This window comes from Melitaea cinxia, chromosome 19, assembly GCF_905220565.1.
Source record: "Melitaea cinxia chromosome 19, ilMelCinx1.1, whole genome shotgun sequence".
NCBI classification, from domain to species: Eukaryota; Metazoa; Arthropoda; class Insecta; order Lepidoptera; family Nymphalidae; genus Melitaea; species Melitaea cinxia.
In genome coordinates this window covers 7,161,083-7,184,901 of record NC_059412.1, presented here as the reverse complement: position 1 = coordinate 7,184,901, position 23,819 = coordinate 7,161,083, and the positions used below count along the sequence as shown (strand labels likewise).

Sequence of the window (23,819 nt, the reverse complement as noted above, 5' to 3'; positions counted from 1 at the left end):
GAATGCACACTTCACACCAATTTATTGAACGATGAAATGGAATTGCCTTGTGTCCATAAAATCATTTAAAAAAATGTACAGCTATTTTCGAAATCATATAATTATATACTACAACTAGCTGTGTATACACGATACATATACCAAGTATATGTATCATGTATATATCCATATGCATTAAGTAAAACGCGATTATTTTAATATTACAAACAGACACTCCAATTTCATTTATTTGTATAGTTATAGATATATTTTTAAGAAGAATGATGGATTTAGGATAGTATCTATCTGGTATTTGTAATGTTTTTTTTTGTTTTTTTTTTTTATTTCTTTACTTATTCTACATAATACATTTTTAAATATCTTCATAAAAAAAAACTATCGAAATATGAAAAAATAGTGCTCATCCACTGGCAGGTTAAGGCCTAGGCTGCTGGTAGTTACGGCTTCAGGGTAGGAACCTTTTCACAATACGGGCCGTTTTAAGTAACGCTGCCATTTAGTTTGTTTTCAAGTGACGCAACAATGGGAACAATAAATTTAATTATTGTTCAGTCTACATTCATATGCTGGTAATCTTGTAGGCAAGGTATAAATACATATATTTAATTAATTTTTCTTGTTCCGCCTTTACACTTACACTCGGTGAAGTGTAAAGTGTATCATGGGATGTTCATTTTTTTATTCAACAACATTTTTCTTAATTCGGTCACTACTCTGTTTGTGGCCCAGATAGTTTTAATTTTCATATTGATCGTTACCAAAAATATAAATATTAAGGCCAATCCATCTATTCGTTTTCGTATTATATCCAGTTATTTGATAATATGTATTTAATTGAAATTTTTATTTTTTAAGACTTACAATTAGATATACTCGTATTATATTTTGAAATGTAATGTCACGAAATTTTGTACCCCTTCCCACCTCTTGTCACACAATGTCACACTTCATCGTCCCTTTCCTCCCTTAACGTGTGACGTAATTTATGGATAGCCCTTTAATATTTCGCTATATTCTACGTGTGTTAAGAATTCAACGGAACCTTCCCCCACCGCGCCGGCGACTGCGGGTAGCTTGGAAAATTAGAAACGTCAAGTCAGACGCATTCACATTATTACCGACGGATTCGCTTGCGTTAGCTTTGGTTAACACACGTGTCAGAGAGATTTTTGGTGTTTTTATCTGTGTTTTTAAGTTTGTTTTGTAAATTTTATAGTGAAAATAGTTGGTATTTGGTTATAATAGTTTATATTAACATTGACAAGGTTGGGTAAGTGTTTTTATTTAACATATTAGGTTATTTATTTTTTGTTGTTATTATTAGGTTATATTACTAGTATTTTTTTTCCTTCTCTTTTATAAAATAATATAAGATGGACGTAGATCGCCCTCCGGACCCTCCGGATCCTCCGGATCCGGATGATACACAAAGTTCACGTAAACGTCAAGCGACTGATGACCCAAACACAGCCAATCCTCCCCCCAAAATCATTGTCAACCATCCTTCCACGGCTATTCCGTCGATACAAACCGTTTATATCCACCCATTATATGCCGACACTCCTAAATCCTACTCAGATGAAGACAAAGGTCCCTTCATAGTTCATGTCTCTAGAGAAGTCTCAGACCCAGCTGCAGGAACTACTATCCGAGCCATCAAATTCGGCCAATTTTTGCATACTCACAAAATTAAAAATATAGTGAATGATGGCGTAAAAAACATCGGCCGAAATAAAATTTCGGTCGAATTTGTATCTGCACAAGCTGCTAATAATTTTATTACTAACCCAGTACTTGAGATGTGCAAATTCAAAACTGCTGTACCGACTTACAATATAACTAAAATGGGCTTGGTTAAAGGCGTACCAGTAGACTGGTCTATGAAGGAGCTGGTGGAATCTCTTGAGCTCCCTTCTGGCTGCGGGGAGGTCATCAAAGCTAGACGTTTGAACAGAAAATCAATAAGTGAAGGAACTGTCTCATGGTTGCCAACCCAGTCCGTAGTCTTGACTTTCAGAGGACAATTACTCCCTGAGAAAATTTATTCTTATCATACTTCTCTCCCTGTTGAAATTTATAAATTTCCAACAATTCAATGCCTTAACTGTTGCCGGTATGGTCACATTAAAACACAGTGCAGATCTCAACCCAGATGTTTCAAGTGCTCGCAACCCCATACGGGTGAATCTTGTGATGTCACTGAGGACAAAGCCACATGTTTACACTGTTCAGGCTCCCACTATACAACCAGTAAGTCTTGTCCAGAGTTCTCCCGCCAGCAGTCGATCAAGATCATAATGTCTCAAGAGAGTATCTCGTACTTGGAAGCGTCTTCCCGTATTCCCCCTGCCAATAGATCCTATGCAGAGGTGGCGAAGGAGATGTTTTCCACTCCTTCATACTCCTCCAATACTCCCCAAAATCCTCCTCTTTTCTCTCCCACTTTCCCAATCACTCCATCAACTCGATCATATAAAACAGTAGTCCGAACTCCTCATCCCCGAGCTCCTTTAGGCAAAGGTTACGACAGACAGACTCACAACTTAATTATTTCCAACGTCCCCTCTTCTCAACCTAACGGCTGTGCCCTTAAGAATAATAATACTCCCAATTCGTCTCCAAACATCTCTAACCTTTTACAAGATATCTTTCATATTCTTATATCAATCGCTTCAAAATATACTGACTCGACTTTACCGACCAACGTTGCCAATCCACTGTCTCATCTCTTAGAAGTCCTAAAAAATGTACCAACACAATTTCCTCCAATGGAATTGTCAAAGCCTTCGTCCTAAAAAACACGAACTCCTTTCACTAATCAACCTCCATAAGCCCGTCATTATTGCCATCGCTGAAACATGGTTGATTTCTGGATCCCGTTTTCGGGTCCCTGGCTTCTACTGTTTGAGGGATGACAGAAGTGACGGGTATGCTGGTAGTGCCATTTTCATCCGGCACTCCATTCCTTTCTCCCATATCCCTTTACCTCCCCTAAGTCCTCATATTAATGCAGTTGCAATCAGAGCCCTTAACATCTCTTTCGTCTCTTTGTACATTCCTCATCCTTCCTCGTCCCTTGGTCCTCAATTATGCTCCATATTCTCTGCTCTCCCAAACCCTATCCTTATCATGGGGGACTTTAATACTCACCACACAGCATGGGGTTGTCATTCATGTGACGGGTTTTCTTCCTTGTTGATGGACATATTTGATGATGCCAACCTCTGCATCCTCAATGATGGATCGCCGACGCGAAGAGTGTTTCCTCATCAGAATGCAAAGTCTGCTGTAGATCTCTCTGTTTCATCAACGTCTCTCTCCTCCCTTCTTTCCTTTAAAACTCTTCCTACAACTTATGGTAGTGATCATTTCCCTATTCTTCTCTCCCTATCCCATAGAGCAAATCCTTCTATTATCCCAAACCCCCTACTTAAGTACAATATTAATAGTGCAAACTGGCTTGCTTATTCGGCATCGGTTGATAACATTTTGGATAACCTACCTGATTTTAGAGATGATGGAAATATCTTTTTATACTACGAACTCTTTTATCATACAATCATCACATCTGCCAACAATAATTTTAAAAAGAAAAGCAATAAACCTTTCCTACATCCACCTTCCCCTTGGTGGGATGAGGAATGTAGTGTTTTAATAAGGGAAAGAACAGAAGCAGAACATTCATACAAGCTATCTATGTCCAATGAAAATTTCATCAAATATCAACGTATTAATGCTAAAATTAAACGATTATTTCACAAAAAGAAAAGACAAGGCTGGGCTAAGTTCTGTGAGTCCCTTGGTCCCAGATCTCCTGCCCGTGTCGTCTGGTTAAATCTTAAGAAATTCCGTCGATCCTTCAGTCACGATGATCCCCTCTCCAACGATCCCACTGTTTGGCTTAATGACTTTGCTGATAAACTTGCTCCACCTTTTGTCCCAAATCAGGAATGTTTTGTTAATACCATGTCCCTGTTTACATATAGCGAGATGGATGCCCCATTTTCTTTTTCGGAACTGCAATGTGCTTTAAATAGCCTTAAAGATTCGTGTCCTGGGGAAGATGGTGTACCCTATTCGTTTATCGTAAACTTAAGTGATAAAGCAAAGAATTTCTTCTTAAACATTATTAACGCTGGTTTCATAAAAGGAATCGTCCCACAATCTTGGAAGTCGCAAATCATTATACCAATTCTGAAACCAGGTAAGGATCCCTCAGAATCAAACTCTTACAGACCTATAGCTTTATCTTCTACTCTAGCCAAAATTACTGAACACCTTATAAAAAACCGCTTGGAATGGATAATTGAAAGCAGAAATATTCTCTCGCCCTTCCAGTTTGGCTTTCGGAAGGGGTTGAGCACAATTGATAGCCTTAGTATTCTTTCCACAGACATTCGAATTGCCTTTGCTAAGGGTGAGTACCTTGTGGGTGTTTTTCTAGATATCACTTCTGCCTATGACAATGTTCTTCTTCCGGTACTCAGGCAGAAAATGCTACAGCTGAGTATTCCGCCGAGGATAGTCCATTTCATCTGCAATATGTTAATTAACAGATCCATAGTGGTTAAACATCAGCACCTTTCTCTTCCCCCCAGACTTGTCTGGAAAGGTCTCCCTCAGGGCTCAGTCCTTAGTCCTCTACTCTACAGTATATACTCACATGATCTCGAACTGTCTGTGAATAGTTTCTGCAATATTCTGCAATATGCGGATGATATTGTGTTATATCAAATGTCAAATTCCGTGGATGATTTAACCTTTCGACTTAATTCTGCTTTAAATTATCTGGACCAATGGCTTTCGGATCATGGCTTGTCTTTGTCGATCCCTAAGAGTCAAGCGGTGGTGTTCACGAGGAAAAGAAATATCCCTTCTTTGGACTTGTCATTGGGGGGTCAACACATTCACCTCGCGACTAAGGCCAAATTTTTAGGTGTAGTACTCGATCACAGACTGAATGGATTTTCTCATACAGAACATGTCATTAAAAAATGTGAGAAAAATATTAACGCCCTTAGAGCCGTTTCGGGTGTTTGGTGGGGAGCACATCCTTACACTCTAAAACTCGTTTATAACGCGATAGTCCGTAGTCACTTGGACTACGCCATGTTTATTTTTGACCCTCTCAATAAAACTATTTCTGATAAATTGAACAAAATTCAGTACAAGTGCCTGAGAATAATCCTAGGTGCCATGAAATCTACACCTACAAACGCCTTACAGGTAGAGTGTGTTGAGCCCCCTTTGCAGTTCCGGAGAAGATTTTTATGCGATCGTTTTATCGCAAAATCGCTACAATTGTCATCCCATCCCCTCATATCCCGTCTTAACGAACTATCCCATCTCTGTTCCAATGTCAGAACCTCATCTTGCCTGCTAGACAGTTTTCTTGAATTTACCAGACTGCCTCACCTCCTGAAATCCTTCCCCTCTTATCCTCTTTTTACTACTCCGTTTCAAGCCCTTGTATATAACCCTCCTATTATCACAGATCTTGGTCTGGTAAAAGGAGCATCAGACACAAATTTTATTTTCCAAAATATTGTTCATCAAAATTGGTCAGAACACCTTTTTATTTACACTGATGCATCTAAGCTTTCTCCCAATAGCTGTGTGGGTGCTGCCTGTTGGATCCCAAAATATAGAATAGTTCTACAATTTAAATGCCCTCCTGAAACTTCAGTATTTAGTGGTGAAGCTATTGCCATTCTGGAAGCTGTCTCTTACGCTATCTCCCACAACTTAGGACAAACTGTAATCTGCACCGACTCTCTCAGCTGCCTGTTAGCTATAAAAGCTAACCCCTTTCGTAGTAAACTAAGAATTTCTATTATTTTAAAGATAAGAGAGGTTATGTTCCTATGTTATCAAAAAGGATTGCAAGTTATTTTGGTGTGGATTCCCGGTCACTCAGGCATCCCGGGTAACGAGACTGCTGATTCCTGTGCGAAAATGGCTGTACAAACTGGCTCCGTAGAACACTTTTATAACTCTTCCAATGACTTACGCGCTCTGGCGAAAACTCAACTTGACAAGTCCTGGAACTCGTTTTGGGTTGAGTCAAAATCGGTAAAGGGAAAGTTCTATGCTTCCATACAACCTGAAATACCAAGACGCCCTTGGTTTTTTCTTCTTAAACATGCCGATCGCTGGGTTTTGTCCACAATCTGCCGTTTACGTCTTGGTCACGCGAGCACTCCGGTTCATCTGGCAAAAATCAGGGTACGAGACCACTCTCTGTGCGAATGTGGCCTCGATGACGGTTCAGCATCCCATATTCTTTTTAATTGTCCTAATCTCCTTTATCCCCTATATGATGTCCTTCCCCGCAAAATCCCCCGTCCTGTAAATATTGAATGTTTATTGATGCTTGTGTTCAGTCCATTTTGTAAATTTTTATGTAAATATATCAAACGTAATAGAATAAAGTTGTAAATATTTATTAGGTGTGTGTAATTATATATTTGTTAATGTCCTAGCATAACATAGTACTATAATATAATATACCTTACTAACTTTAATGTTTGTGTTGTTCTAGGTGAAGAGATATTTTATGTCATACTAACTACTACTATTTTCAATATACTTTTAAAATAAACTAACGAAGGTTGTAACATCGACCGCACCGATCAATCTCCTTCGTGTATTCTCCATTCTACGTGACATTGGCGAAATCATCTGTGCTCATTTGGCACTATTGAAAGCCATTAATCAAGAAGAAGAAGAAGAATTATTACCGACAATAAGTTAGTCTATATAATCATATGTTCAATCATTGGTAAAAGTTTGTATATACGTTATCTAAAATTAATTAAAGTTAATTTAAGAAGAAATGCTACATTTTTATTGAAGTCAACCTCCCAAACATAAAGTTGGCCTTACGAAGCCGAATATCACGCCACGCCTAAGGATTTGGGACTAACCAGGATCTTCTGCTGCATTAATCATTACGAAGAGGATCTCTTTATGGATGCCCAGAATCGGTGACGTGACAGAATGAACCAGTGACTACAAAGATAATAAGCAATTATACCAAGATTGATAAGCAAGCGGTCTGAGTGAGTCCGATCCATTTTCTTTGCCCTTTATTATAGCTTTGTCCCTAAACCGTAACCCCTCCCAATCATTTTCTTTCAATATTGTATTATTAAAAGTATATTATTAAAAATAACTCGTGCATCTAATCGTAACGTAAGCGGCCGGGCGTTGCATAGAACAATAGACAGTGAATATTCTTTGTTTGTTCACCGTTGTAGGTATTTACAAGTTTCTTTTATACAATTCCTAATTAATTATTTTAGTGCTCGGATGTAATTTATGTTAATGGGCTTATTAATTCGATTGGATTTAGAATAAGTAAAAGATTAAATAAGTTAAATTAATATTCAAGAATTCTATTCACTCATTTGATTGACTTTTGTATCATTTAATGTTTATATAATTAGCGTAATAAATAATTATAAATTTAATGTTTATAAAATTTAATATTTAGTATTTAATATTTAATATTCTATAAATTTAATATACATTTTAAAATTTTATTAATTTTTTCTTTCGTAATTTGCGTAAATAAATTTTTTAATTCTTTGGTTTATCTCATTCGACTGGTGCGAATCAGATAGAACAAAGATTAATTAATTATTAATCAATTCTATTCAATCGAATCAACGTAATTTTTTGTAGGTACATTGATTTATAAAAAGGTTTTTTTTTATAAATCAATGTGTAGGTAGTAATAAATTAATTGGATAAAATATAAAACTAATAGTATAGTAATATTTTCGTTGCTTATTGTAATTTATTGAATCATTCTGTATATTTCCATTAAATTTCAATCACTACATTTACTTGCTATTGAAACGATACTTTAAGTAAATACTTATATTTGTTGTTTTGTGAATAATTATTGATTTATTTAATATATTAAATTTCAATAACTACATTTACTTGCTATTGAAACGATAGTTTAAGTAAATACTTATATTTGTTGTTTTGTGAATAATTATTGATTTATTTAATATAATAATAATTTATTGAATTTTGAATTTAACGAATAATTTATTGAATTTTGATTGTATATTTTACGATGGGTACTATGAACGAGTTAGTAAAGAAACGAGGAACTTATAAGGGTCGTTTAACGAAATTTCTCACGTACATTGATACATATAAAGATGTTGTATGTTGCAGTCAAGTGGAGATTTTGGAATTAAAGTTGCGAATGGCTAACATTGAAGCGATGTTTGCGGATTTCCAGGAAACACAAACGAGCATCGAGTGTCTGGCTGTCTCGGAGGAGGAAGTTCAGACACATGCGGTACAAAGGTCAGATTTTGAATCTCAATATTATTCCGCGATGGCTAGGGCCCAACAGTTATGTGGTAAACATAAACATACACATAGACGTCATCGTAAATATACCCATAGTAGTTCTGAGACTTGCTTTTCCTCAGCCAGCGATAACGAGGATGGTGAAACGGTGAAGCAGATAAAGAAGGGCATTGCAAATGTTAAACTACCCACCATCCAAATTCCTAAATACAGTGGCGAATTTGAAACCTGGCTTGAGTTCCGCGACGTTTACACATCTCTCATCCATTCGAATACAGCAATTAGTGACATACAAAAATTCCATTATTTACGGGCTTCCCTGGAAGGCAGCGCTGCTCAGGTCATTCGCGCGTTGGAATTTTCTGCGTCCAACTATACTTTAGCGTGGAAGTCTTTATGCGATCGGTTTGATAATACTAGGCTGTTAGTGCAAAATCACGTTAAGGCTATTTTTGATGAAGAGGTGATAAAAAAGGAATCTGCTTCATCCATACGTAGGGTTTTAGATGCATGCAATAAAAACCTACGAGCATTAGAAATTTTAGGGGAACCCGTAACCAGTTGGGACACATTAATTATATACATCATGGCAACAAAATTAGATGCACGTACGCTTCGTGAATGGGAGGAGCACAAAGTTACACACACAAAACTAACATTAGAAATATTCACAAATTTCCTTAAAAATAGGGCAGATGTATTGGAAACCATCGAATTAAGTAACAACACAAGCAACAACAGACACGAGTCGTTATCGAAGGGTACAAGTAGGCATGTTCGAGGCTTAGCTACAGTGGTGCAACCTGGTTATAAAAAACACAAATGTCATCTTTGTAAATCGGAGCACCCCTTATATTTATGTAATGAATTCGCGCAAATGAGCATTACTGGTAGGGAACAGTTTGTTAGGCGAATGAAATTGTGCAGTAATTGTTTAAGAGCAGGGCATAACTTGCGTGTGTGTAGGTTAGGTCCTTGTCGGAAGTGCGGCAGCATGCATAACACTTTGCTACATAGGGACGATGGCCTAAATAATGCAGCACATGACACGACAGCTCCAAGAACATCAGCGCTGCTGGCACCTACATCAGCGGGGCAGCCAACCCAGCCGGTGCTGAAGTCAACTGATGATGTTGTCAAGAACATGTCAGCAATCAACAAGCAGTACGGCCGGGTTCTTCTTGCCACGGCATTAATTAATATTTTTGACATCCATGGTAGACCTCATGAAGTCCGAGCCATTCTCGATTCCGGGAGTCAGGCATCTTTCATGACGGAGTCACTCCTTAAAACATTAGGCCTGAACCATAAGGATACCATGTCCACTGTAGCTGGCATCAACGACCTGGTCTCGGTAGTCAACAAACGATGCGATGCAATAATACAGTCTAGAGTAAACTCATTTAAAACTAACATCACATTCCTGGTATTGCCAAACATAACTTCAACTAAAAATGAAGTCTTTAATGTAGGCACATTAAACATTCCTTCGGGTATTCAACTCGCAGACCCAGAATACTTTAGTCCGTCAAGCTACGATATATTGCTCGGCGCAGACATATTCTGGGACTTGCTATGCGCAAACAAAATAAGCTTAGGCAAAAACTGTCCGGTGTTGCAAGAGACGAAGTTCGGGTACATTATTTCCGGACCCACTGGACAACAAATGTCAAATAAGATTTCATGCAACTTTAGCAAGTTTGATGAAATCCAAGATCAGTTGGCCAAGTTCTGGACAATCGAAGAAGTTCCTTCCACTAAAAAATCGATATTGTATACCGATGAAGAAGAATTATGCGAAGCACGCTTCGTACAAAACAGTAGATTTTCAGTAGGTATTCCTCTAAAAGGAAATGAATCTGAACTTGGCCAATCATTTGAACGCGCTAAGGCGTGCTTCCTAGCACTAGAGCGTCGACTCGCAAAGCAGCCCGTATTGAGGGCCATGTACGTCGATTTTATGAAGGAGTATTTATCGTTATGTCACATGGCTTTAAGTGACATCGATGCTCCTCATGAAAATTCATACTTCATGCCACATCACGGCGTCCTGCGTGATGAAAGCATCCACTCATGCTAACGTCGAAACACATTTTAACCAAACTAATATTTCAGTATGAACATTTACGTTTAATGCATGCAGGGCCTCAACTTTTGCTTGCTTCAATTCGAGAAGAGTTTTGGCCCATCGGGGGTCGCAATCTGGCCCGATTCATGGTACATAAATGTTTACGTTGCTTCCGTCTAAATGCACAAATAGCCCGTCCAATAATGGGCAATTTACCTGAGCAGCGCCTCCAGCCTGGCTACCCGTTTTATACTACAGGAATGGACTATGCGGGTCCCCTAATAGCACTTAATAAAAGAGGTCGCGGTAGCAAGACCGAAAAAGTGTACATTGCCATATTTATCTGCTTCGCCACCAAATGCATTCATCTCGAACTCGTTAGCTCCTTAAGTACAGACTCTTTCTTAGCCACGCTAAATCGCTTCATTGGTAGGTGCTCGAGACCAGCTACCATATTTTCTGATAATGGAACTCAATTCGTCGGTGCCCGAAATGAACTTTATAAGTTCCTCAACCAAAACGCAAGTTCTATTGTACGTGAAATGTCAAATGAGAGAATAGACTTTAAATTCATACCAGCATACGCTGCTCATATGGCTGGTTTTTGGGAAGCAAACATTAAATGTTTAAAATCACATTTGCATCGTGTGTTAGGGAACGCTCATTTAGTTTTTGAGGACCTTTACACTGTCCTAGTCCAAATTGAGGCGATACTCAATTCACGTCCCCTGACACAGCTGTCGACTGACCCAACGGACTTGACGCCATTGACTCCAGGGCACTTCTTGGTAGGACGACCGATGACCGCTTTGCCTACACCTGCGCTTGTAAATGTCAACACAAATAGGCTGACGCAATATGAAAGACTCGAGCAGCTACGTCAACACTTCTGGGCCAGGTGGCACAAAGAATACATTGCTGAACTTCAGCAACGCACTAAATGGCGCACCTCTAAGGGACAGCAATTACAAAAGGGAGCTTTAGTCCTGATTAAAGAAGAAGGTCTTCCGCCTATGAAGTGGCGTTTGGGACGCATTGTTGAGGTGTATCCTGGAACTGATGGGTGCGTCAGGGTCGCAGACGTTAAAACCGCACGCGGGGTGATTCGCAGAGGCTTTAACCGTATCTGCCCGTTACCAGTCAACGACGAAGGGTTGAAAGACAAGCCTTTCAACGCCGGGGGGCATGTTAAGAATTCAACGGAACCTTCCCCCACCGCGCCGGCGACTGCGGGTAGCTTGGAAAATTAGAAACGTCAAGTCAGACGCATTCACATTATTACCGACAATAAGTTAGTCTATATAATCATATGTTCAATCATTGGTAAAAGTTTGTATATACGTTATCTAAAATTAATTAAAGTTAATTTAAGAAGAAATGCTACATTTTTATTGAAGTCAACCTCCCAAACAACGTGCCTACTTCTTTGTTAAATATAAGTTTAAATTGTGTCAGTCTCCGCTGACCCTTGCTCAATATATAAATTACATTTTTTGTTCAAGTAATAACATGTAAATTAGATAGGTATATTTTCCGATTTATAAAAGCAAGCAAGTAAAAATATCACCTCATTTTACACTAAATGTTGATTTTAAATGCCTTTTTAGCAACATTTACAGCATTTAATATGATTACTAATGGCGATAAAAAAATTTTTAGCTGTTTATATGCTTTTCCGCGTTCAATAAGGAAAACAGTTTATTACAATCCAGATGTCGATAATGTGTTTAATATTGTCTAAGCTACAAATCTTGTTTTCTTTTAATAATTATTATTTTATTAAAACTACAGACAATAGATAATTACCACCTGCTGTAGTAGTTCAGTTTAAATTCAAGGTTAACCAAATAAGAACTTTCCTTTCGAATCGAAAAGAAAAATTGCGCTTTGTTTTTTGATGCCACTAAAATAGTAGTTTCACTATTCGTTTTCAATTTTTCAACAATAATGTTCAACTGAAAAACACTCGGGGCTACTAGCGGCAATGTTTGTTTTAATGAATGAATAACAATTTATTTTAAGCAACTCGTGACCATCAACACAAATTTATACATTAGTTTTTCAATCTATACAATCTTGTATGAGGTAACATATGGTTTAACATCTGTTATGTCGAATTTGTAGACGCTATGAAAACTCGAGATAGCCACTATAAAACTGAACGGAATATATCATTTTTATTGAGAGTTTTATGCAGAAATACGGTCTAAAGTTAGAAAATTTTCCTACTATGTAGGCCGCTATTGGGGATGATTCCAAATGTTTTATTTCATACGTTACTACGTCTAGACCGGTCTAATACAACGTGAAATGGAAACATAATAAATTAATCGATCCACTATCTAGTTATATTATTTTCAACAGGCGAGATATTATTTTATACATACATTTATTTTGTTTACTTAATTCTGTCAAAATATAAAGTTATTTAGTACTAACAACTCATATTACTAATTGTGACAGTTTTTGGATTATAAATAAATTCGATTTAAATCCTATGCATGTTTATGCAAGCAAGTTCTTCATATTATGTTAGTAAGTTTATACGGGGTAGACTAGTAGTAATTTCAGTTCATATAGTGGTTTCAGTTCATAAAACGTTAAAGCTATGTTTAAAAGCCAGCTTTAAAGCTATGTTTATATACATACATTTTATATAAAATACTTTTAAAAGATATTGTTTAGAAACTTTTATAGTAGCGGCTCGGTTATTTAAAATATTGGGAACAGAAAAATATATTTTTTGTTTTTAATTTGTGTCAGCAAATATCAATTTTGCCGTCACACTAAGTGAAGAAGAAGAAGAAGAAGAAATATATGTTATTGTGCACATTACAAGCTAAGATAGGTATCTTTAGAAATAAAACTTACAAAATAATATTATGCACAAAGGCGGTCTTATCGCTAGGTAAGCGATTTCTTCCAGACAACATTGGGGTAGAGGAGATTTTAAAACAAAACAGAGTAGGATCATCAAAAAGGCAAAACAAAAATTAAAAACAAAGTGGATCCTACAATCTTATAATACAATAATATATATAAAAATAAATAGTATATAAGATGGCATTCCTGAGAAACAAAATGAGAACCTGCTTTCCATCTTACAGGATATATCAGAAAAAACTAAATGTAAATTTAATCCTAATACGGATATCGATTTTGTAACAAGAGTTGCATCGAAAAATAAGGATATGAAAAAGACTAAACCTATAATTGTCAAATTCTTATGTCGTTGGAAAAAGGATGATTTTTTGTCTCAGGTACGGAAATTAAATCTGAAATGTAGCGACTTGGGTTTTATTGGAAATAGTAATTCCATTTATTTCAATGATCACCTGACAAGTGTAAACAAAGCCCTATTACAGTCTGTTAAAAGAATTGCCAAGGAAAAAAACTATGAGTTCGTTTGGATCAAAAATTGTAGTATAATGGTTAGACGGTCAAGTACTAGTGCAGTGTTACATATAGGACGAGAGAGCGATTTAAAAAAGATTGTTTAAGAGCTACTTGTATTTTTTATAGCTTACTGGCACATGTTTACATACATAATATATTACGGCATATTGTTGTTGCTATTGTTTGCATTGTTTTCTGTTTTTGCATACACTTTGGCGCCTTATATCTATTATGTAGAAATTTTATAGTGCTCCTTTTTATAATATATGGTAACTGTAATTATAATTTTCTTGATTGGTTTTTGTGCGTACTTATGTTTGTATGTGCGTATACTTACGCGTTGTCGTGTGTTTATTTATGCATTTATATTGGAATTTGTGGGAGTGTGTGTTTGTTTGGAGGTGTATTTTCTGCTTACTCGTCGATTTGCTATTTTATGAAGTATAATGCATTGTTAATTTCCACCTATTACTATGGATAGTAGCTTGAAGGTTTATTATCAGAATGTACGTGGGCTACGAACAAAAACTAATACTTTCTATAAAAACTTACTTCAGGTTGACTATGACGTTATTTGCTTGAGTGAGACATGGCTGCATGAGAACATATTTTGTGCTGAGCTTTTTGATTCACGATATTCTGTCTATAGATGTGATCGTAATTATTCTGAGTGTGGTAATGTATTGGGGGGCGGCGTATTGATAGCACTTAAATCCAATTTTTTAACTCGTTCATCTTCCACGTATATTGACGCGTGTTCAGCAGAAATTATCAAAGTCTCGATTTTTCTTAATGCGGCGCCATGTACTAAACTTCTGCACATTTTATGTTGTTACTTTCCACAAAATTCAATGCATTATGACACACTTTGTGATTTTTTTGACAGAATTTCAGAAGAAATATTAAGCAACTCAAACGATAGTTACTTAATAATAGGAGATTTTAATATCCCATCAGCTCAATGGATTGAAGTGGACGGTGATTCACACTTAAGTATGGTGGGCGAAGGGGATAAATTTGCATATAGCTTGTCGAACTTTCTAAATTTTTCAAATTTAAAACAATTTAATAGAATACGTAATAGTCACGGTAGGCTTCTTGACTTAATATTTACTGATATGGATTGCTATGTTTGTTCTTGTACTCTTCCTCTAGTAGGGGAGGATAATTATCACCCTGCGCTTCATGTCAATTTGCAAAATTGTATTTTCAAAGAGCTACAGCCTTCGTGTAGAATTATACGTTTATTTCATGCAGCGGATTATGAAAGAATAAATGAGGCTCTTGCTACTGTTGATTGGCATGATATTTTAAGCGATTGTGATGTTGCCGCAGCTGTGGATACCTTTTATCAAACAATAAATAAAATAGTTTCAGATTTGGTTCCAACTAAAATTAAATATACGAATGGCTTTCCATGTTGGTACTCTAAACCACTAATAAAAATTGTTCGTGAGAAATTAAAGTATCACAGGAAATGGAAGAAGTACAATAGTTTAGCGGATTATAACCAATTTAGTCTTTTGAGAGAACGTCAAAAATCAATTCAATTGAAATGCTACGAAAGTTACATTTGCTTGTCAGAGTTAAAAATTAAAAAAAACAGTAAATACTTTTGGTCCTTCATTAAGACGAAAAAATCTTCAAATTCCATACCAAATCATATAACGTATAACGAGAAATCTGTTACTGAGGGGAACGAAATGTGTATTTTATTTAATGAATACTTTAAGTCGGTGTACAATTCTGCGGAACTTATTACCGATAGTTCTATGTACAGCGATTCTTCTAATCCTATTTTGAAAAACAAGCCCACTTTACCCATTCACATTTCTATTGGTACGATCTCTCTATCAACTCAAATTATTGAGAAATACCTGAAAAAGTTGGACATTAATAAAAGCCCAGGTCCTGATGGTTTACCCCCGTTGTTTTTGAAAATGTGCAGTAAACAACTTTCTTATCCCTTATTTTTATTATTTTCCAAATCACTCAACCATGGTGAAATGCCAAAAGTATGGAAGAAGTCGCTTGTTACCCCAATATTTAAATCCGGTGATATATATAATGTTAAAGATTATAGGCCAATTTCAAAGTTGTCTACTATTGCTAAGCTCTTCGAGAAGATTATATTTGATAACATCTTTCCTGCTTTACGTACTATACTTGCTCCCCAGCAACATGGTTTTATAAGTAAAAAATCAACTGACACTAATCTCTGTGAATTTGTACATCACGTATCGAATGCTATGGATCAAGGTTACCAGGTGGATGCCATGTATACTGACTACTCTAAAGCTTTTGACAAAATATCTCACGATCTTCTTATTATTAAACTCGAGGAAGTGGGTATACACGGTGACCTCCTACGTTGGTTGTCCTCTTATCTACGTGATAGAAGCCAAGCTGTTGCGATCAGAGGTTTTTGTTCAACATTTGTCCCAGTTACGTCAGGTGTCCCCCAGGGCTCTCACCTCGGACCTCTTCTTTTTAACGTGTTTGTTAATGATATTCGTTACGTTTTTAAATACTCATCAATACTTCTCTACGCAGATGATATGAAAATCTATAAGAATATAACCAACTATAACGACTGCGTGCAATTACAGATTGATCTGGACGAACTTTGCAAATATTGCGTTGTTAATCATCTACTTCTCAACATTAAGAAATGTAACATTATTTCATACTCGCGTAAGAAAACATCAGTTATATTTAATTACAACTTAAATGGAAATGTTTTGAGTCGTGTCTCCGAGGTGAGAGATCTGGGTGTACATCTTGATAGCAAATTAACTTTTAAACCACATGTAGATATCATTGTTGCAAAGGCCTTTCGTACTCTCGGCTTTGTTCTGAGGGCTAGTAGGGATTTTAAAAACATGGATACTCTAATTACATTATACAACTCCTTAGTACGTCCAATTTTGGAATATAGTTCAGTCATATGGAACCCTCAATATAAAATATACGTTAATGAAATAGAAAAGATCCAACGAAAATTTGAGAAAATTCTTACTTTTAGATTCAAAAATTTAGATGCGCGCCTTGATTCGCTCGAACAGCGTCGTATGGAGAAGGACCAAATATTCTTGTATAAGTTGCTTAACAATATAATTGATTCACCGATTCTTCTAAGTTACTTAAACTTTAGATGCCCCAGTTATTCTTCGCGCTGTAAGTCCACTTTTAACATTCCCCTTACGAGAACGAGATACGCTAAAAACAATTTTATTTCTCGTTCATGTGCTCGATATAACGAAGTGTATGCAGAAATAGATTATTTTTCAGTACCATTGAGATTGTTTAAAAAAAAAATCAAAGCCCTCTCTAAATGTTAGTGTTCTAAATTTCTAATGTATCAGTTTTGAGAATAACATTATAAGATAATTATTGTTTTTTATTTTTTGTTTTTGTGATTGTCTAATTAAATTGTTTTTATTTTGTGTTGTAACTCTGACTGATTAAAAAAAAAAAAAAAGAAAAAAAAAACTAAAACTTTAACTGATCAATGTTTGTATTTTGCAATGCCATATAAATAATAATATTTGTGAATTATCGATTACAATTTTTTAATCGTTTTTAATTATATATAAATATGCCTAATTGTATTCAATCAGTAGTTGGTATAATTTAGTTTTGTAATTTTGTATAATTTAATTTGTTATCTTTCAATTCTTTATTATTTAATTGATGATTGTATTAAATTTTTCTATTTGTTTTTGTTTGTCTTAATTGTTTATTTTAGTGTTGCTTGAATTATTTATATTTTATATTTCTGTATGTGATATATCGATTATTTCTTGTTAATGTGTTCTTTTTGCTCATTTATGAATTATTTACTGTTGGAAACTTTGCTGGTTTGTGTATTGGCTGTATGAATTTATTAATTTACTGTATTATTGTACTGTATGTTTCCTAAATAAAATAAAATAAAATAAGATAGACATATAAAAAAATACACAAATAAATATATATCTATTACATTAATTATAAAGTAGGTAATGGTTAATCAATATAATGAATCAATACAATGAATCAAAAATAAAGTTATAAAAGAAATTTAAATATTCCACTGCAAAATGAATAAAACCAAAAGTTTGTCAAAAATATATACCTATAATAATAATAATACACTTTATTGTACACCAAAAACAGAAATGATACATAGCAATGAAGGAAAAAAAAATTAATAATATATATATTCATAGGTACAAAGGACGGCCTTATCGCTAAAAGTGATCTCTTCCAGGCAACCTTAGGGCAAAGGAAATATTCTAGCATCAGCATAGGTGATATATATAAGATACAACAAATGTATAATAAATATTCAAATAATGAAACATATACATACATATACATAAATACATACATACATGCATACCCACATACATGCATAAATACATATATACACTATGATTATAAATTACTTGCTTATTGTTGAGTTTGAAGAAAATGCTGTCAAATAGTATTTTTAAAAGTTGCAGGGGTTTTTACACATCTGATATTTAAGCGCAAGGTATTCCATAGGTGAGAGGATTGAACTGTAAAAGATTTATCATAAAAGGAATAGGAGTGAGACGGAATTTCTAGAAGAAAATTACTGTCAGAACGAAGACAGCGTTCATGTGTATCACCAAGGAATTTGAAACGTTCTTTCAGATAGCAAAGGGTAAAGAGATTAAATAAAATAGAGTAAAGTAGGTTTAGGACATACATTCCTGCGAAGGCGAATTGGGAGCCACTTGAGTTTTTTGCGAAATTTCAAAATATGATCATATTTGCGTAGTCCAAATATAAATCTAATACATAAAATTTCAATGCGCTCAAGCTTATTAAACTGCTCCTCTGCAATGACAAGATAGCAAGTATCAGCATAATCAAAAATTGGTAATAGGAGACTATACTTTAGCAAGAGCAATTTTAGTAGGAATGGGTAAAAGATTACGCAATCTGCGGAGAGACCCAACCGAAGCGAATAATCTGCAACTAATTTCAAATATTTGCGGACCTCAAGAGAGATGTTGGTCAAAGATAACACCTAAATTTCTCACACTTTCGTTATATGGGATGGTGAATCCATTAAATGTAACAGGAGATAGTTCAGATTTATCAATGCGGCTGAGCACTCTGGAGCTTCCTTTAATAATAACTTTCGTTTTGTTTGGATTTGTATTTAGGCCATAGGCTTTACTCCATTTACATATGGCTAAAAAGTCATTGTTTATGCTCGATACACACTGAGATAAGTTATGAACAGTGGAAAGAGAGTATATCTGGAGATCATCTGCATAGAGGTGGTAGAAAGAAAATATTACATTACAAATGGAGTTTATAAATATTGAAAACAAAAGAGGGGATAGCACGCCACGATTGTGGGACACCGGTATTGACCATTGACCAATTAGAATATGAGTCATTCAATTTAACTCGTTGCCGGTGACCCTGCAAGTAACTTACAAAGCAATCGGCAACCTCAGGCTATATGATAAGAGAACGTAAAATATCACATAGTATATCAAAGTCCACAGTATTAAAGGCGTTACTAAAATCGAGTAACGTTAATACCGTGAGCTGTTGGTTCTCCATATCGATCGTATATCATCAGTTATTTTTACAAGCGCAGTAGTCGTACCTGGGCGAAAACCCCATATTATATATAATTGATTCCAAAAATTATCATACTCACATCCGTTTTTTTTTTTTAAATATATAAGCATTAAAGTTAATGCAATGAATTTTCAGTCTTACGAAGTATAAATCTCGAACAGCCCTTAACATAACCACGTGGCATGTTTATGCATTCTTAGCTTGTAAAGAGACGAGAAAAGGCGGCGTAATGGTTATTGAAAACGCTATTAGATACTTAAATTTGTTCCGACGCTTTGTAACAACGGGATTTGTGTTTAAAGGCCACTTCCGTGGATAAGGTTTTATTTTTATCTGTACCTTTTACTTTGATTCTGCTTATGTTTATTTTATTGGTTTCATATAAGAAAATACTCATTTCTAGGAAATAAGCGGGATATTTTCGTGAACTTGGGTTAAGGCATTAATATCTTACTCTGAAAGTGGTGCAGCCTGATTGTGAAAATACCTTCAGTCAGTTCAGCCTATTGTAGTCCACTGTTGGATATAGGCCTCCCCAAGTTCACGCCAGATATCCCGGTTTTTCGCAATCCTACCACCCGTAATCTTACGTTGATCGTCAGTCCAGCGCGCCCGCGAACATCCCACATTGCGTTTGCCAACACGCGGTCTCCACTTTAGGATACATCTGCTCCAACGTCCATCGGTCTTGCGACACAGATGACCAGCCCACTGACACTTCAACTTGCTAATTCTGTGGGCTATGTCGGTTACTTTCGTTCTCTCGCGGATATTCTCATTTCTAATCCTATCTTTGAGAGAGACCCCAAGCATAGTTCGTTCCATGGTACCTTATATAACGCAGTTCTCAAGTAGTACTATGGCGCTGTGGTGAATCGTGTAGCTAGAGTTTCTGGGGACACGCTATGACAGATTACCTGTTACTCGTTTTAAGGTACTAACCTTTAGTGTCTATACAAAAGAAGTTACGAAATATGCTAATAATTTTATTACTATATTGTGATTTATCCTTTTTTATTACTAATTAGCTGTACCGGCGACTTCGTCCGCATGAAATTTAACAAAAAAGTTATTGTTCGGTTCACAGAGTTATAAAATACATATATTTCTAAAATAAAAGTAGGGTAAGTTACTCCTTAATACAGCAGCTGCCAGTGAAAGTCCCTTCAAAATCAGTCCAGCCGTTTCAGAGATTAGCCAATAGACAGACAGACAGACAGACGGACACACAAAAATTGTAAAAAAAATGCTATTTTGGTATATGTACCGTGTATACATCTATATGAATTTAGTAAAAAGCGCTTATTTTAATATTACAAACAGACACTTCAATTTTATTTATCTGTATACATAACGACTAAAACCATATACCCTTTTTTGCTATGTTACCGTTGCATAGCTCTCTCGGAATTGCTTACACGAATGTTTATTTTTTTATTAGAATATTTATTTACAGTTTACGTTACAGTAAGACGGATTTTAACACTGTAATCATCAATAAATAATCGTGAAATAAACGTGTAAACATTAAAATGTTTAAAATTATTTTTAGACTAAATCGTAAATCGTTCGACGTAAATCTAATCACGTTGCCCAAATATTTATTTTAATTATAGTCTTGAATGGTATGAGTAATAAATTTATGGAAAATTTCACTATCATTTAGAATGATTATTTTATAGAGATGAAAGTATGTATAAGATCTATTAATTGTTTTATTTATTCAAACACTCTATATTTTTTCTTTTACAATAATACTACCTCGTGATTATTTCATCGAAAAGAAAATATAATTTCGCATATTATAAGATACGCAATTTTTTTTAGTAATTAAAAGAATATTATTTTAAGATATATTTTAGATTACTTTATAGGCCTGTAAATCTTTGAAGACCATGTCATGATTCTAGATATAAATTTATTTAAAAAAGCGTATCCGTCTAAAAACGAAAAACAACCTAATTAGCTGTTGTATTTTATTGTCTATTATTACTTTACCGTGACGTATGTAAGAACTTATAAATGATCTTATGTATATATATCTAAATTTTCGTTAAATTAAAAAAGGTATTGTATGGAGAGTTTTAGGCTATGTCATTGTAATTTAGGCCTACAGATACTACATATAACCTAGTTAGCTTTTAAAACTGTTGAATATTTGATTTAAGTTTACTCTACGGTATCATTGTACGTGCTAGATGCAAGTAAGCATGAGGCAACAATGCATACAAAGACTTAATACGAATGGTGCGAGAATGAGATTCTATTTGAACGGAACTATCGTTCTAAATTGTTATCGTGCCCTGCTTTGGGTTTTCTAACTTTATACGATCAATATTTTTTGTTATAAGAACGGTAAAACACATACGTTCGGATCAACAATCCAGTTTTGATTAGGAAACTTTTACATGTGACTTTGTTTTGAGGATTTTTTATTAGTTGACGAATAAATAATTTTCTGGTGTAAAGTCGATGTAGTAGTCTAATCAAGGCTTTGAATTTGTTGTCCATTGGCGAAAAATCAATTAACTGCAATTATTTGCTGTTAACAACAACTTTTTAGTAACTTGGGTATCTGGTAAAACGCCCAATAGATTATTTTATTTTTATTTATTAAACTTTATTGCACACACAAAAAAGAAGATACATTTTAGAACGATTAGATACAAAAACAAATAATGTATGCAAAGGCGGCCTTATCGCTTAAAGCGATCTCTTCCAGGCAACCTTTAATAAAAGTAGTATAAGAAAAATATGTCGGTAGTAGTGCGCAATCAACAACGCAAGATTAATTATATGTGCTAAACATATAATTAAATTAATTTACAATACATTTAAACGGTATATACCTACATAAACATATAAACACATATATGTGCACATTTGTAACAAAGAATTTTTACCCATCAATATTAAATATTGATGTGTAAAAATTCTTTGTAACAAAATTTTGTGCAAATTATGTATTAAATACACCTGAAACACCTTTAAGTTAAAATAGCTAACTAGCTTCGTCAGGATTATACCAGTATATTCCTTATGTAAACTAGATACTACATTTTACTGAGAAGCTGCATCACGAGTACGTAGAAATAACGGTTAACTTTAAATTTTTACGAACATCCATGAATAAAATTATTTTCTTTGTAACTTTCAAGACGAAGTAGGGAGTCTTTTTTTAGCAGACAAGCAGTCAAAGGAGTAGTAGTAATGCATTAAAATAAGGTACACCTGCTTTTTTGTAAGCTAGTCATCGACAGTTTTAAGGAAATGAGAACATTTTTTTTTTTCACTGTAATTCTAATAAAACAGCATTGATACAACGTTCGCTTCATCGCTTTAGCTTGTAATATCCCACTGTTAGGCAGAAGCCTCTTTTCCCATGTAGTAGAAGGATCAGAGTTTAGTCCACCACGCTACTCTACTGCGAGTTGGCGTATATATTTCCTACTGTGAGTAACGATGGCTATCACGTGTACATGATAATAATTTACAACTTTAATACCTGCAAGCTACAACCTTATCTAGCAGTAATTAATGTAACCAATACATTACATATTGCACAAATTAAACACAAATATAAAGTAATTTTATAGAAAAGTAATTTTTTAAAACCAGAGTCTTAAAATATTTATTTCACTTCCCTTCTTAATACTTAATGAAAGTCTAAACGGTTTTGTTACAACAGAGCTTGATTGTTGGAATATTTTGAACGACATGGCGTTAACTTCACTGGTTGGTATTTATTTTACTTCATTAATAAGTATTAGGCAAACCTTTTATAGGTCCTTACTTTAAAAGGAATAAAAAGGATTAAGAAATCCTTATACGATACTCTATTACAAACAATTCGAATAAATAAAAAAACAATCTATCGGTAATCGAAACTTACATATAGTTTTACCTGTTGCTGCTAGGCAACTCGTAAGTGTAGAAATAAAAACATAGGAATTTGCCCTTTCTTTGTAGTTGTTTGATATTTCTGTTTTCTTTTATGATTAATTATTGCACAAAATAGGAATGTACGTAATTACGTATGCATGTGGGTCGGGTCAAGACGATAAGAGGTTCATACTAGCACCGGTCCAGTGCTCACTTATGTATATATGAATATTTGCAACGTCAAATTTAAATAATCATTACTTCCTTTAACTTAGTGGAGCTAAATATTTTAAAGATTGTTTTAAGTACAAATATGTAGTTTACGTTAAGTGACGAATAATTTCGCCTTTTACAGAGGCTCCAGCCTGTGAAACAGTCTCCCTGACATGTCTATAGAAGGTATGTTGATGTAAGTTGCGTCCCACAATCATTAAAATTGCCATCAATAAAAGTCGGAACATCAATGTTGGCAAGAGCTCTTTTATTAATTGTGGGAATCGTAGCGGAAAGCTGACCTGAACCAGTTACT

General features: G+C 35.0%; 2 protein-coding genes across 2 annotated transcripts; both read left to right on the top strand.

Annotated features, from left to right (window-relative positions):
- Window positions 1–8,089: 8,089 nt before the first annotated feature.
- On the top strand, window positions 8,090–10,414 carry LOC123662696. Its single transcript, XM_045597500.1, has one exon. The coding sequence runs from the start codon at window positions 8,090–8,092 to the stop codon at window positions 10,412–10,414; it is 2,325 nt and encodes a 774-aa protein (XP_045453456.1).
- Window positions 10,415–10,605: 191 nt separating this feature from the next.
- On the top strand, window positions 10,606–11,652 carry LOC123662695. The gene has a single exon (XM_045597499.1). The coding sequence runs from the start codon at window positions 10,606–10,608 to the stop codon at window positions 11,650–11,652; it is 1,047 nt and encodes a 348-aa protein (XP_045453455.1).
- Window positions 11,653–23,819: the final 12,167 nt, after the last annotated feature.